The sequence below is a fragment of the Meriones unguiculatus genome, chromosome 6 (genome assembly GCF_030254825.1).
Source record: "Meriones unguiculatus strain TT.TT164.6M chromosome 6, Bangor_MerUng_6.1, whole genome shotgun sequence".
Classification (NCBI taxonomy): Eukaryota; Metazoa; Chordata; class Mammalia; order Rodentia; family Muridae; genus Meriones; species Meriones unguiculatus.
The window spans coordinates 77,399,339-77,415,562 of NC_083354.1; the positions used below are offsets into that span (position 1 = coordinate 77,399,339).

The 16,224-nt window shown below is 43.8% G+C and overlaps 1 protein-coding gene across 14 annotated transcripts in view; it reads right to left on the reverse strand.

The window, feature by feature from the left end:
* Mast4 (microtubule associated serine/threonine kinase family member 4) overlaps window positions 1-16,224 on the reverse strand; it is a 585,425-nt gene that overhangs the window by 24,634 nt on the left and 544,567 nt on the right. For all 14 annotated transcript variants that reach the window (XM_021649170.2, XM_021649162.2, XM_060385657.1 and 11 more), the window contains 8 exons: window positions 14,954-15,092; window positions 13,205-13,337; window positions 12,241-12,406; window positions 10,205-10,306; window positions 3,413-3,535; window positions 3,106-3,218; window positions 1,194-1,321; window positions 697-932 (listed from right to left, as the gene is read on the reverse strand). In XM_021649170.2, coding sequence (XP_021504845.1) covers window positions 697-932; window positions 1,194-1,321; window positions 3,106-3,218; window positions 3,413-3,535; window positions 10,205-10,306; window positions 12,241-12,406; window positions 13,205-13,337; window positions 14,954-15,092 — 1,140 coding nt within the window. The remainder of the gene's footprint in view (window positions 1-696; window positions 933-1,193; window positions 1,322-3,105; window positions 3,219-3,412; window positions 3,536-10,204; window positions 10,307-12,240; window positions 12,407-13,204; window positions 13,338-14,953; window positions 15,093-16,224) is intronic.

A 16,224-nucleotide genomic window follows, 5' to 3' on the forward strand; every position in this document is an offset into this window, starting at 1 on the left:
GGGATGTCTCACTCCCCTGACAGGTGTTCTGGGAACCCTGTGTCCTGTGAACTATATTAAGTATTTTGCTACCCACTGTGCGAGGTTAGCAGCCAGGGACTAGGACAACAAGGTGTGTCTGGTACAACATGACCTACTGACAGGGCTAACACCTTCAAAGACGCTACCATGCAGTTTAGGGCTGGAGGAAAAGATAGCTTCACACTTCATCTGAGAGATGACTGGAGCCATTTTCTAGGTTAACTGTGATGGCTGGTCTACGTGACATTGTATCTCATCCTGAGTTGGATACAGTTTTATAAGCTGTGTCTTTGCATCAGCAGTCGAGAACACACTCCTCTGGCCGGTTCTGTCTGCCACCAGAGGACCCCACAAAGGTGACAAAGAGCTGGAGTCTTTGCCTCAAGTCAGATCTCAACTTGTAGAGACACATGGCTACATATACAGGGTAGAAAACCCAAGCACCAACTGAAGCCAGCTCAGTCTGCTTTGTGTGGCTTGGCACTGAGGATGCAGCTAAGACAGCTGGCCTGGGTTCTTAGGGGCTTGTCCCTAAAGAAGTGGGACCACGGACAGAGTCTAAGATGAGTGAGAACACCCACCCCGGTGGTCTGACTGGGTAAGGCCTGGGACTCAGTACTTAGCGCCACTTGGCAGTATGGTGCCCGAGCAGAACAGGCACAAGCCGTCACTTACCTGACAGCGTGGAACTGCTGATGGTGCTGGCGGGAGTGGTGACCTCGGGCTCCTCCTGAGTGCACTCCTCAGGAGGAAGGACTGGTTTCTCTGGCTCCTCTCTGGGGTCTCCAGAGCAAGGGACAGCTTCATCCTGTTCTCCCTCTGCGGAGATTGCCAGCTTGGGAAGCAGGCCAGAACTGAGTCTGCATCTGTTGCTTTCAGTGTCTGAAGAGTTGGATGTCGATAACTGTTGCCTTAATTAAAATAAGAACAAGTCATACATACACCCCCAGGAAACCATTACGGGCAAAGGCTTGCAGGAACCAGGTGGAAAGGGAAGCTGGGTAACCCTGACAGATGCACGTCTAGAGCAGGGTTCTTATGAGGTGGGTGGCATGTCCTCACAAGCAGGGCACACAGGAGGGGCTGAGATCTACTGTGGCGGGGAACTCTGGACGTGGGTCTTGGACACACTGCACTGGCCCATGGGGCCCCTCGGGAGGGTTCTCACGTACACTTCAGAGTATTCCGAACTCCAGCTGAGTGTCTCCGTGGATGGCAAAGTTGTGCTTTTGGTCTTGTCCTCAGAGCCGTCTTTGTCCTCTCCTGAATTCTGAGTTATTCGATCGATGCTGCTGAAAACCTGGGAGGCAAATAACTGTTGCTTACAAACTACATCTGAAAAGAGCTTGTCAGAAAAAATCCAAGTCTTAGGGAAAAAAAAACCAAAACCCTGAATATACAATTCAAGTGCGAACTGGAGCCATGTTTTCAGGAAATACTGGCCATGCTGTGTGCAAGCCACAGAAAGGTCAAGGCACAGACACATTGTTTTCCAGTGGGAAGCTGAGCTGACACACTACTTTCACCACATCTCTCGAACTCTGTCTCTGCAAAAAAGAATCGCAGATGCACTCGGGTGTACTGGTTTTGAGATCAATGCACATCTCAGACCGGATTCATGCTCAAAAAGTAACCAGAAAGAGAAAATTCAGGAAAAAAAGTGTGTGTGTGTGGGGGGGGTAGCTTAAAGGCCACCAGTCAGGAGAAAGGAGAAAAACAAACTGAAATTGGAGTGTGAGCAGAAGAATAAGTGATGAGCTGTTTCAGTACTTCGAGCGGGGCGGGGTTCTGTGAAGGAGGGAGCTTACAAGGTGTGTCTTACAGAGCAGCCAGGCAGCCGCCAGCTCAGGAGGATAAAGCTTAGGCAAGCACGTCCTTCTTAGCCCATTTCTGAATTGCCACAGTCTCACAGGAAGCACAGGAAGTAAAAATGGGAGTATGGAGAGCCCAATACAGTGAGAACACCCAATTGTTACCCTCCAGCTTATTTACTGTTCTCATGGAAGTGGGCCTTGGGTCAATGACTATCTATAGAGTTTAAGAGAAGGGTTCGGTTAAAGAGCAGGAGCTGGGAGAAATAAAATGTCTTCCAAAGTAAAGCAGCAAACTGCTTAAGGTGGGTTCTGAGAGCACAGAGGCTAGTTATCCTCCGAGTACCCGTCAGATGTTAGTTAAAACTTGCTTCAGGACACACTTGCCACAAGTCTCCAGGGAAATCCTCACCCCCATGTTGGTCCTGTAGACAGAGAGGGGCAGCACCGGCTGACTTGCAGGTGCATTCTGGGGAATCACTCAGGAAAATGTACAGAGTGCTTTAAAATCACAAATTGCTACAGAATTCCTAAATAACTATCATACAAAATGCCATGGCAACCGCAAATATGTAGCAACTGAAAGCAGCAGAAGGGAGGCAGGGTGCCCTCTGGGATTATTTCCATTATTCCTGTATTCCTATCCTGCCAAAAAACAAGGGTTTTTTGTTTGTTTGTAAATCTTACCTGAGTTTATAGAAAGACATCTTTCTTCAGAATCAATTTTATTATCTCCTACCATCTCTAATATTCTAGAGTGGTCTTCCTACTGCCGTTTCACTTATAATCTCTATTACATTACAGATCCAAATACTTTCTCATCCCACAGTCAACTGTCCCCAAGGACTCGTACTCATGCTGAGGACTGTGTTGTTCCCTGTGTCACACTAAGAGAGATTGCTGCACACACTGAAGCTCGCCCTCTTCCTCACATGACAAAAGAAGTGGAGCAGGGAGGCCTCCACAGCCCAGCTCTTGAGCTAGACCTCAGGGCAGGTAAGCAAGCTCACCAGCTGACAACCATCATGAAAAGGTGACAAAGAGCTGGAGTCTTTGCCTCAAGTCAGATCTTAACTTGTAGAGACACGTGGCTACATCTACAGGGTAGAAAACCCTGCTTACCAAGAAAGTGAGACCATCTCCCCAGCCGACCAGGCCGGCGGCCTTGCGCCCCACAAAGCGCGGGTGCTTTTACAGTCTGGTCCAGCTGAGCTGGGTACCAGCTCTTGGCGATACCCCCAGATTCTGAATGCTGATGCCCCGCCCCGCTTACTTTAGAAAACCTGTGTGAACAGGAAGAAAACTGCCTTATCTCCACGGTGAAGTCCTCATCGTTTGTGTCGTCTTCCTCCTCCGTTTCCATGTGATGGTATTTCTCTGACCGAGCTGCAGGAGAAGGTTTGGGAACAGTCTGGGTCATTCGGAAAGTTTCAGTTGTTAACAGAGACAGTTTCTCTAAGAGCGCCTGGAACAACACAACAAGGCGCTCTACAGTCCGTATGAAACCGGAAAGCTCCAAGTTGGAGACAAAGTGTTTTTCCATCTAGTAAAGGCCAAAGGATGTCAGATAATGCACATACTATCAAAATAACTTGTGTCGTCCTCCGATTCCAGTTGGGGAATAAATTCTGCCTTCTGTCTCAGCAAACTGTTCCAGTCTAAAGAGCGGAAGAATCGATGCTGCTTCACTTCGTAGGCGCCACCTGGATGGGGAGAGAGTGAAGGCAGAGAGGCTGAGCCACGCTCCGAGAAACCTGCGAGGAAGTCAGCACCAGGGCTTACAAACAACTTCAGATATTTAGTAGCAGAGAAATAAAGAAATTGTGGAGTCCATACTCCCCGCCCCAACCCTTCTATAACCAAAACTTGAAAAAACAAAAATCCTGTAATTTATCAGCAGGAAATCTGATTTTGCTAACAGCAGTTTCTGTTGCACAGCTTTTTCCTGCTAATTTTTCTACAGCTTCTTCCATTTTTCAAAGGTTAATGACGTGGCCACTGAAAATCACATTATACCGAACCTGGGGACATGTTGGCCCAAAGCAGACTCACTCGTTACACACCCAGAAAATTCTAACAAGGTGCAAAGTGTGCTTAAAGCAAGAGTTCTTCTAGAGGGAAGATGAATTTTTCCTAAATAGTATAGAATTTTTCCTAAATAGTATAGAATTTTTCCTAAATAGTATAGAATTTTTCCTAAATAGTATAGAATGGTTACTGTTCAGTTTTATCGGACTGCTCATTAAGATAGGTAGGAATTAGATTCTATGGCTTAGATCCTTAACTAAGGAACAGACAAACTGGTTAGACAGATTTATAATTCATCTAACAGAAATCAGTCACCATGGCTAAAGTTGAGGCTTCTGCCAGATAATTGTAGTAGCACAGTTTGGTGAGAGGTTTTTATTTATTTGATTAAACAGTTGGCTTTGAAGGGCAAGGCCCATTGAAGAAAATGTATTTACAACATCTCACTAAAAGAGAAGAAAGTCACATGGTAAGAGCAGGCCCCGCCTTATCCCAGCCCACACACTATAGATAACAAAGACAGGAGCCTAAAAAGAAAAAAGCACCAGGATGAAAGATTTCTCAAAAGACAAACACAGAGGTCCAATCTGCCTCTCCTTCAAGCTTTCTTATTTTGGGGGGTGGAGGGGAGAGGTACTGATGTTTCTCTCTGAGACTGTCACCCATGCATCTCATCCTGTTTCCTTCCTATGGGTGCAAAAGGAACAGAAAGAGAAAGGCCAGGGGGAAGGAAGATGGGCTGAGGATCCTGGCTGGAGCAGGGATGCTATCTGTTCCCGAGGGATGCCTCTAGTACATGTTCCAGGTGTTGTGAAAACACTGGGATGGAGGGGAAAGCACAAAGTGGGATAAATCACCCCAAGAGGAGACAACTGACGGGGTTTTATAGGGCAGAAGGATGACAGTCTTTACCAAGATTCTGTGCATGCTCTTTTCCTGGCTTCAAGCTCAAATCCAAACTGAGAAACTACATTACCAGTGGTTTCTCAACTGAGCTGTGGGCTAGCTCTGTGCTGAGTGTTGAGGTCGACAGAAAGACAGGGAGAACACAGGGGAAATGAAGGGAGCATGAGAAACGAAGAGTCTCTCGACCCCCAGTATCTGTTTTATGTTTCTTACTGGCTAAGGGTCAAGATTTTCCATTCAACTGACAAATCCAAACTTCTGTTAAAGACCGCAAAGAGAAATACTTACTTTGCTAGATAAAGCTCACAAAAGAAAAAAAGAAAGTATTACAGCAGCTAACAAAACCATGCTTAAGGCCAAAATGCATGTCTTAAACAATTGCACCCTATGATTTGAACCTTACTGCACCCCTCTCTCATCCATAATCCCAAATAATGCATCTAATAAGCCACCTTGTAATTTCAGCCATAAAGGGTAATTCTCAGAGAAAAATGAGCAAACCAGCTCATAAGTTTTAAAGCTTTACTTAATCTCTGAGTCTGGTTATAAATTATAGCCTTTGAGTGTTTAACTTGCAGAGCCACAAAATCATAGCTATTGTTAGGATTCGTGTCTCCTTCTTATGGGTTACACCCTGGTTCTGCCTTTGAATGGGCACTGTCCTTTCCTCAGTAGGCCCAAACCTTGCTTCATATTATCTTACCCTGAAATCCTTTGATGCAGTGCAAATGAGGATCCCATCTCCATGTAGGAACTCCTTAGTTGTCATCTCGCCTGATAGTACTGCAGTTAGTGCTAAAGTTCTATGCTTCATCTAAATAACTGAAAACACCCCTAGATAGAGTCGGCATTATCAACTCCAATTTTAGATGGTGAAACTACAGAAAAGCAACACAGCAGGCTGGCCTAGGATCCTCCAGAAAAGAAGAATAAGAAGGTTACACCTAGGTCTTTCTAAAAAAAAAAAAATGTAGACCCAGAGGCAACATAGCCTTGCCTCTGCACATGGGATGCCATGCTTTAGTTTCTTCTGCTTCACTGTTTCTCCTGCATGGCTCTGAAATGGATCTACTGTTGCCCAGGCTAGGTATCTGAGCCAGTTGGCAAGTCTTTCTACAGCAACCCCATACATCCCATTTCAGCCCACTGTGCCTTGCTTCTCTTTTAGCTGCCAACTAACATCCTCTCTTAAACTCTGGCCAGGACCATTTTCTTCTAGTGCTCCTTTTATTTGGAGGAGTAAAACACAAAAGCCAAGATGGATCACACATTTTCCTGGTCTCCCCCCCACACACACACACTATGGTGAGACTTGGGACCAAGCCCTGATGAGTGCTCCGTGACGGGCATCTCTGGATGCTTAGAACAGCTGTGGTTCCAGTACCATGGCCATCAAGGCAGCTGCTGCTTGTGGGACCTTGTCAGTGACACTACTCTGAAATTCTAGCTGTTTCTACCAAGAGAAGCAATTTTTCTAAGGTCAATGACTCACATCGAACTTCCAGATAATAGTGTTCTCATCCACTACCATTTACCCATCTACGGAACTCAAGCTGATGAGAACTCTGCTTCCTTTCTGTGGACAGTGACAAGCGGGTTGTCCCAGTGAAATACAGTCATGCAATATGTAGCTTTGATCTCTTAACATTGCCCTTTGGGCCTTACTGGGAAGAAATCGCTCTCAGCAGGCGTAATTGTTGAAAAGCGTAATTGGCAGTATTGCAAAGCACATGGATGTGTGTGTATGTATGTGTGTGTGTTGTTCATGCTCAGAGAGCTTCCATTGCTAGAAAGAGGGAAACAAAGGGCAAGAAACTGCCTTGATCCTCTGGTGTGTGACTAGGTTCATGTACTAGATCCCCATACGCACATCATTGCATTTCGTCCCCACAAAAATCCTGAGATGGTCACTCTGCCCATTTTTATACACTAGGAAGCTAAGGATGATGACAAGAGAGAGAGACAGCCTTAGGAGCTCACAGCTGATACAGAGTTGGCAGTCATATCTCAACAGCTCTAAGGTCAGCGAGTCAGGCTGCCGCTCAGCTCTCTCCAAGTTCAAGAGCACATATAGTGCAAGTATAGAATAAGGTCCTCTATTGCAAGCTCTAGCTTGGTGCTACTGAACTCACTTGAGATCCTCTCCTTTCCTGGAAGCTTCTTAAACATTCATTATGCTCTTTACAGCCCTTTGTTGTTGTTTTTTTTTTTTTTTTCAGCCTCTCCGGTCTCTCAGGCAAATGTGCATTCACATATTTTCATGGTGCATTATTTTGCCCACGAAGTGTGCACTGAACCCAAGATGCTGTCAGTGGAAGGAGCATGGCAGGCCCGCAGGATCCGCAACGTCATTCTCGAGACCCTACTGGGACCCATCACGTCAGCCCTGTCGCTTTGGCAATCACTTCTTGGCTGTTCTAAGAGCTTGAGTGGGACCTTTAAGTGTCTCTTTTGGGCTTCTCCTAGAGAACTTGCTCTTACAACTGTCAAAACTGGCAGCAGCAGTCAACGAGGAAATGTGCAGAGAAATAACTTGCAGCATGTCGTATATACTCTGGGATGCGCTGACCACAGTCTCTGCCCTGTCTTGTTAGGTCAAGCCTGATCAAAGATCCTAGTGTTCTTAGAGAAGGGGGAGGACAGAATAGCAAGTGGAAGAACTCCAAACTGGACCCTAGGGGCAGCAGGGAAGGAGACCTTTGAGCTTCCTTTGGAGGGGTGTGCCCGTTCAAACACATTTTTCAGTCAGTCATGGAAGCCCTTCTTCTGGGTCAGGTGAATGGGGAATCTAAATAGATGTTTGTGCTATGGAAGGGCAACCTTGAAATGCAGCTGTTTCCCACATCTGACCCAATGGAGTAAAAGAAAAAAAATCTTTCCTTAAGAATCTGCCCCCCCACAGTCTTGACACCGTTTCTTTGACAGCCACGCTTGTCTCTCGAACCATAACCCGGATCTCTCTGCAGGTCACAGAAGGAGGGAAGTAACGGGTTTGTTTGACAGTTCAGACAAGTGGAGGAGCAGATACGGTGGGAATATAAACATTTCAAAGAGAACCGTGGGCTCCAAGGAGGTCACAGCACCACCATGGCTCCTACCCAAGAGGGAGGATCGGGGCTCGACAAGCCGGAGATTAAATGCAGTACCAAAAGCACCACACCTGGTCTGCTTCTGAGAACGGCTCCTGGGTAGCCTCCTCGCACCTCGCAGCGATGCTCTGACGTCGGATGACCAAACAAAGCCTACTCTTGGTCACACAAGCGAGGTTTAGCCACCTGCCTCTATCTTGTGCCCTTCACCCAGGTCTGCAGAGGCTTTCCAACGTAAGGGCACAGTCATTCACTGAAAGGGGCAGAGAGAAACAAGGAACTCCAGCAGGTGGCTCAGCTCTGAGGTACTTCCCAGGTCAGGCCAGATTTAGGCCTCCCTGCATTCAGTAACATGGGTCTTCACAATTTCTGTGTAGTGTCTGAGCAGTCCGTAGTTAGGCTTGTGGCCTATACAGTTTGTTATGACTACCCAACTCCATTGTTGTGGCAGGAAAGCAGTCACGGATGATATGTCTCATGAAAAGACATTGCTGTGTAAATGCCTCAAAATCTTTATTTATAAAAACAGAAAACCAGACAGATTTGGCCTACAGACCACAGTATTTCTGGCCCCTGATTTAATCTATTATCATAAGCTCTAGTGTAATTTAGTGGTCTTTTTTAAATTTTATTATTATTATTTTTTAATGAAACAGGTTCTCATGTAGCCCAGGCTGGCCCTGAATGTACTATGTAGCCAAGAATGATCTTGATCTCCTGGTCCTTCTGCCAGTATATCTCAAGGCTTTTGCCACTGAGTCTGAACTACAGCAATCTGCATATAAACAAAAACAGATCACTGTGGTGTTGGGGGCTGGTCTGATGCTTGTATGTTGATGTTAATTACTGGTCCTCAGGATCTGGTTACTGCCCTGTCCTTGTTGTGTAAACTTGCTTAAGACATTATTCCTTCTTGGTTAATAAAAAAGGCCTATCCTAGGCAGGGCAGAAGGAGGTAGACATGGCTAAAGTTCCTGAGCTTTGAGGACAGGAGATTCACAGAAGGAGAGGGAGAGAGAAATAAGGGAAGAGAGAAGGAAGAAGGATGCCAGAATAGGTTAGTGTGAGCAGGAACCACAGAGGTGGGGAGGAAGGACTTCAATAATGGCGTGGACAGGCCCAGATGAAGAATATAAGCAAGTATCTTGGGATTATGGCTGAAGGGTAGCCCAGATAGGAACGGATAGGGCAGATGGCATGGGATGGGGCTAGAAGATAAGAGATGGTGTGGCTGAAAATTCTGCCCCAGCCCAAGGTAAATAAGGCCATTATAAAACCTAACTGGTGTCTGTATCTTGTTGATTGTGACAGCGGGTTAAATAATACTGCCGTAATAATCATAGGGCTAATAATAAATGCTATCTAGCCTGATACAGTTTATTTTCAACAACACTCTAGAAAAGAATCTGTGGAACAATGTGAAGAACACTGGAAATATTTGGAATCTTAACAAATAATTGTCATGGGAAAAATGGTAGAGAAAATGGTTGCTCTGGTCTTTACTGATATTTCTACGAATGGCATAGAACGAAACATCAGAATACGTGACCCCTGCAAGCCAACAGTTTTCACTGATGAAACCACTAATTGCTGTCTAGAGTATATGCATTTACATTTAATGTTTTAGTCTCACTAAAACAAATCCACCTAGGTTGACCTGATGCTATCCCAAGAAATGTCTTAAGTGTGTCTATCCAAAATACAGGAAAGAAAAGGAAGCACATACCTGCTGGCTATAAAACTAGAGGGAGAAAATAGCAGCAAGAAACAAATCGACTGTCTCGTTTATCTTCAAAGACAATGGTTTCATTCCTTTTCTTGGGTCATGGTGCTGATCACCACGACAGGACAGCATGGCTTGGCCCCAGGCCCTCACTCCTAGTAATCAGTTTCAGAGCTGATAACCTATTTCAAAGGCTGTGGGTAGAAGCCTGCTGGGTTAAATTCTCACGGAACGTATATTAAAAACATAACCAAAAAGAGCTCCACATATCTGATTTTCCATTTCCAAATATTTACTTTCAAGACAGAAGATTGGCACATACCCTGGAGATGCATTTATTGAAGCAAATTAAGAGTTTCAAAATGCAAAAACAAACACTACTCATTCTAGTGTCTATGCTGTTCTAAATCACAGGAGCATGCGCGCACGTGTGTGTGCATACACACACACACACACATACACACACACATGCACCAGCCAAATAATATTGCTCTAATGTGTTGTAGCTATGTCCGACATCAACCAACAGATGTTGCCTACACAGAAAACATTAGCAAAAGCTTCAGACTGCTCCAGAGGACATTATTTCTTGTATATTGGCAAAAGCAACACGCATGCTCTCTAACCTGTTCCCAGCCTCTCCAGTGGATTCTGCCTGAGGAGCAAGGTAATCAGGTCCTGAGCATCGGGAGGAGGGGCCTCATCCTTTTCGGGCCAGTTGATTTCATCTGGAAGGAAGAAAAGTTGCCTATAGTTTCATTGCTGGAAGGATGGACTAGTTCCCCACAGCCCAGACAAACCCAGGAGGAATGTTAGAAACGCAGAATCCTGGGCCCCATTGCAGAAATGCAGAAACAAAACCCACATTTTCAGATCTTCAATCGACTTCTATGCAGTCAAGTTTGAACAGAATTATGGCACAGGGCATGGACAGCACCATTAAGAGGACCGTTAAGGTTAAGAGGAAACTACTTCAATAAACAGCACTTTTCATTCACTTTTTTTTTCACTGATAGAACTGTTATTTACTTTCTTCATTGACAGATGATCATTCACTTTTTTCCTTTGACAGAACAGTCTCCTAACAAGTCACTCCTTGTAGGTATTAGGAGGGTTTAATAGAACACAACTGAACAGCTCTGTGTCAAGAGCCTACCCACTGGGGACCATCTAAGTGTAAGATTTTCTTACTAAGCCTCAACTGAGAGTTTGGCCATGGCTGCTCAGTTCTTTAGCTCCAAGCTTATTTTACAAAAGTAATTATTTCTAGAGAAAAAGGTAAAGTCTGAAATGTTAAGAGAGAAGAAGAAGAAGAAGAAGAAGAAGAAGAAGAAGAAGAAGAAGAAGAAGAAGAAGAAGAAGAAGAAGGAGAAGGAGAACCACCCAAGGAAATCATAGTAATGGGAGTACTTAAAGTCTGTCAGAGATATTAGACTACATGCTCATTCTAAAGGAGTTCGCCTGGAGATAGGTATGCATGCTCGTGCGTATGGAAATGCAATAAAAACATGAGTTATTTTTGTGTGTGCCTGCCTCTAGCTTCCTCTGCTGCAGCTTAAATCTGATTTGGAAAATAAAACATGAATATGCATCAGAGCCGTAAGGCATCAAGAACAAAGCCAGCATTTGCTGCTTGTGTTAATTAAACAGTTGATTCCCCTTGCCATTCAGGCCTTGGTCTGTCAGAAAACAGCCTAGTTATAAATCCATAAACAGCTTAGATATTATATAAGGGGCTTTACACTGCAGGCTATTCAACAAATCTACTTTGTTAAAGTTTACAAATACGCCTGGCTTGCAAAGCCAATGTCAGAAAATAATAGTGCGATTAAGGACTCTCCATAAGCACACTGAATTTTCCCCTATATCTATTGCCATCTGCCATAAGCGCAGTCCAGGATAGGACCAGAGGTGGCTGGTGGGGCCTGACAACCCTTCAGGTAGAGAAGCCTTTTCTGTCATCCTTGCATTGGGGAAGTTTACAAAATCAGCAGGGAGGGAAGCAATGGCCCCTATTTAATTATCATTTAGGTGTGCTGCAAGCTGCATGACAATAGTTAGGGTCAGCTCGAAGGTTAAGATCTAAAGGTTATTGAATTTTAAATGGAAGATGAACAGCTGCTATAGAAATAACATTACACATCACCACTACCAATGAAAGCATTAACAATCTGCGGATTCAATTTACTGCCTTCCCATTCTCATTATTTATTATTTGGTAGACATTTGTTTTAGGGTTTATTACATTTTTGTTAATTTCTTCATTGTGCCATTAGCCATTTTTTCCCATTTATGTAAATGTTACCCACATTAACCTTTTCTTCCCTGGTGCAACTTTCCTATTATGAAAATGAAGGCCAGATAACAATGTAAGCATTTGTAAATCCCACACTGATTTCTTTTTGGAAAACAATGCAAGTTGGACAAATCACCAGGCCATTTCCAAACTCCACGTTAGCAGTTAACATAACTTCCGCAGATCAATTTCAACACATCACTCTCTTGAGAATGCAAGAATCAGTTGTGTGTTATGACAAGTGAGTTCTTTTAATTTGTTGGCTCAAATGTTTGACAAAGGTTAACATTTCGTGACACACAACAGATTTGCATTACATAGCTGTTTCCCAGCAGTAGCTTAAAGATAAGCCTGGATGATATTTACCACTGATGACTTGTCCAAACAGCTCTTCTGGGGTGTCCCCAAAGAAAGGCACACATCCAACCAGAAATTCATACAAGATAATGCCCATGGCCCACCAGTCCACAGGCTTTCCATAGCCCTGTCTCAGAATCACCTCTGGGGCAATGTATTCAGGTGTGCCGCAGACCTAAAATGAAATGCAATATTAGAATAATTGGACTACTAGACATGAGTTAAAATATACAAGATGGCTAAACAATTATTCTGCCACAAATACCCCTGCTCACCTACACGGAAACACGTGGACAAAGAACTTGAGGACAGACGTAACGACAAAGAACTTAACACGTATCTATTATGCTTACTTTCAAACTGCAAACCTATCCCGTGCCTAGCTTTATATAATACTAAAAACTATTTTTACATTGCAAAATAATAGCGCATATTTACTCTGTCGCTATTACAGGGAGTTCAATTGTTTAGATGGCCACACTGACTCTCACCGTGGCGACATCAGGAAGGCATGGCAGTTGAGATGGGTTTACCTTAAGTAACTTCACAATGAACAGATTGTGGGCACATGGTAATGAGGCATGCTTAAAAGGAAATGGGCCATAGCTCCGATTCTAGCAGCTGAGATTGTGCGATGCATCATGAGTTTCATGAGTACTCTATTGAGACTCCTGAATTCCTTACAAAAACAGTTTTCCATTTGTCTCTCTCACCCTCTCACTCGTGCGCAATTAGACCGTTCATCTTGCTAATAGACCTTAATGCTAGGGGAGGAATGTAGAGGGATCGGACAGTCCAAAGAGGCCCAGGGAGACAAATGGGAACAGTTTGCAGTTTATTAAAGGCGAGGCTTATACAGACATCCAAACCCCAGCACCAGGTGGAGGCGGCCTGCCCAGGTGGGTTCTGAGCTCACTGGCTGCAGGGAGCTTTGCATCTCTCCACAGACTGAGCCACTCACCCCCAAGCTTACCTGTTTATCTAAGAACTCTCGGGCATCCTTCTCAATATGACCTTCGTAGAGATTAGTCGTCATGCTCATTAGCCCCACCTTCGATAATCCAAAATCAGTCAGCTTTATGTGCCCCATGGAGGTGACCAACAGGCTGGGAGACAGAAGGACAAAAAGCGTGACAATTACCTTACAGCAAATTCTGTTGTTTTTAGGTCTCCCTCTTTCCCCCTTCAGTTTGTAAAACATCAACAGTATTACAAAATGAAGCAAAATGACCAGGGAGCCATGCAAAGATGTATAGGATTTGCATTTGACAGCTGAATGTAATTCAGAAGTCAGAGCTTGAGCTAAGGCTCCACTGTCTTTGTTGGAGCAGTCACATAAAGTGTTAGCTTATTTATTTATTTATTTTTTAATAATTATTATTATTTTTGCAACCCTTAGATACTCTAAAAACTTAAGTATGGAACTCTGATTCCTTTCCATTTTCTTATTTGTCTAGTTTATGGGCACACCACCCTCCCTGATTGTTGCCTGCTCTCAGATTTATGTTCTTTTTAAAGTTATGTGTATATGTGGGGGAGGGCTCCATGTGCACATGTGAATGAGGGTGCCCATCAGGTCCAGCAGAGAGCAGAAAAGCTCCCAGGGAGCGGGAGACAAGAGGTGGATGTGAGCCACCTTTCCAGCTGCCTCTTTCCATCTTAAGAATGAGAAAACAGAAGAAATGATCTGACAGTCCTATGGCATACATATGAGTGATCCACTTGTGTTAAAACAAGACGTAGATAAAAGAACCTGGATAGGAAAACGTAGTTTTCCATATTTCCACTTCCAGCTTTGATTTGAATTTCAACTCATTAAGCACAAAGCCAGGATTTATTACACAGTCAAAACAATTTACATATGAATATATTAAAGTATTTCATTGTAAATAAAAAAATAGCATTATATCAAGTAAAAAGTTAAAGCAATATCGGATTCTTCAAAAACCACTAGAGGAAGGCCAGGCTACAGTGGCGCACACCTTTGATTCCATCACTCAGGAGGCAGAGGCAGGTGGGACTCCGTGAGTTGGAGGCCAGCCTGGTCTACAGAGTGAGTATCAGGACAGCCACGGCTATGGAGAGAGACCCTGTCTCAAACAAACAAACAAGGCTACAGAAGGAATTATGCCCAAGTTCTAATAGTTGTGTATGAAATTGTTCTTCCCTTTCCCTGTGTTCTCGCAGCTTTCTGATGAGTCTAATCTTAGTTTGTCTCATGCTGTTCAGCACACTTAGCAGCACCTCACATTAGTGCAGAAAGTTTGAAGTATCCCATACATGTCAAGATGAACGGCTAGCCACTTGGGGGAAATTCTATCCATATCTCAAATCAGAGCCTACCATGAACTCCAAGCTAACAAAGTATGAGTGACACAGAGTACCATATCACGTATATTACCATGGAAAGGTAAAGCTCACCTTAAGTATGATGCCCAATAAAAAACACCATTCTATGTCACTGTTCAAAGATTTATATGCTGAAGAGAAAATTAACTCTAGCTTTAGAATAATTTCTCCCTATTTATCATAAGTTCTCACTGTAAGCATTGTAGTCTTTCAAGAAATGTATAAAAGATACCATTAAGTTACTATTAAAATAACTCATTTTTTTATGATAAGAATTTTTGAAATGTGCAAATAGCCTTAAAAACATTTCACAGACAGAAGAAAATGTTCAGTGTTAGGTAAAAGAAGACATTTGCTTTGTCAGTGCACATACTTGTCCGGCTTCAAATCCCTGTGTACGATTCCATAATTATGCAGATACTCCAAGGCCAAGACCGTCTCAGCAAAGTACATCCTAGCCATATCGACTGGGAGAGGACCCATGTTTTTCATTAAGGTCGCACAGTCTCCCCCTGTAAAACACAGGAAACAAATTTAGTAGGAATAGCATCAAGCAGGATTAGTGAAGGCTAGCATTGTCGATCACGGAACTTCAAAGCAGAATCGCATTCATAAGTGGAGACTATGTTAAGTCGTCATGTTTCTAATTAAGATGTGGAGTGAAGAAAGCAGCTTGGCTCTGAAGTGAACTGCATTCCGAGGAACCTCCAGCATAATTTGGGGTGATAGTACTCATTTATAATGTATCAGTATAAAACACAGATGCTAGAATTAGACGGCCCTCTGAGCAGCTGAGGGCTCTAGGCAAATGAGTATGGTGGTCTCGGTTACTTTATTGCAATAATGGGTTAGACATAATGTCATCCTGCAGTGGTTCTCAACCTGTGGGCCACAGCCCCTTTGGGGGGGGTCAAAAGACCCTTTCATAGGAGTCACATACCCTGCATATCACATAGTTACACTGCTGTTCATAACAGCAGCCGAATTACAGTTATGAAGTAGCAATGAAATAATTTTATGATTGGAGGGTGACCACAATGTAAAAAACTTTGTTAAAGGGTCACAGCATTAGGAAGGTTGAGAACCACTGCTTTATAGGATTATTTGGGGTTCATCCTATGTAAAGGTGGGAGGACCTTCCCTGATACATACCCAATGTGATAAAAGTTGTTATTGAAGTAATCACGGCCATAGTTCAGAAACAAACTGCTGATATGTAGAAAGAGTAATGGATGGAACTCAAGCAAATTGTTTTGGGCCCTATCTACCATGCAGTTCTCACTAAAGCTCCCTTTCTTGGCTGTCAGTCCACTTAAAAATCTCTGCTGTTTCTTGGAGATTCAGAGTGAGGAGTTTCTCTCCAAAGAGCCTAAACTGCACCAAGAGAAGATGGTCTGGGCTTTTGCTGATCTGTTCATTTTAGTAATTTTATGCCAATGAGTCAGGGAGATGGAAAGTCTCAGAAATTTAATGAGGAAAGAGAGAGAGAGAAATGAGATTACTTGAAACATTTAAAAGGCACACCACCAACAGTTGAGGAGGAGGTAGTTGGGCATGGCCAGGCATGCTGGTGACCCCAGCACTCCTAGAGACCAAGGAAGGACAATTAGAAAGCTTGGGACCTGCTTGGCTACAAAGGAAGAC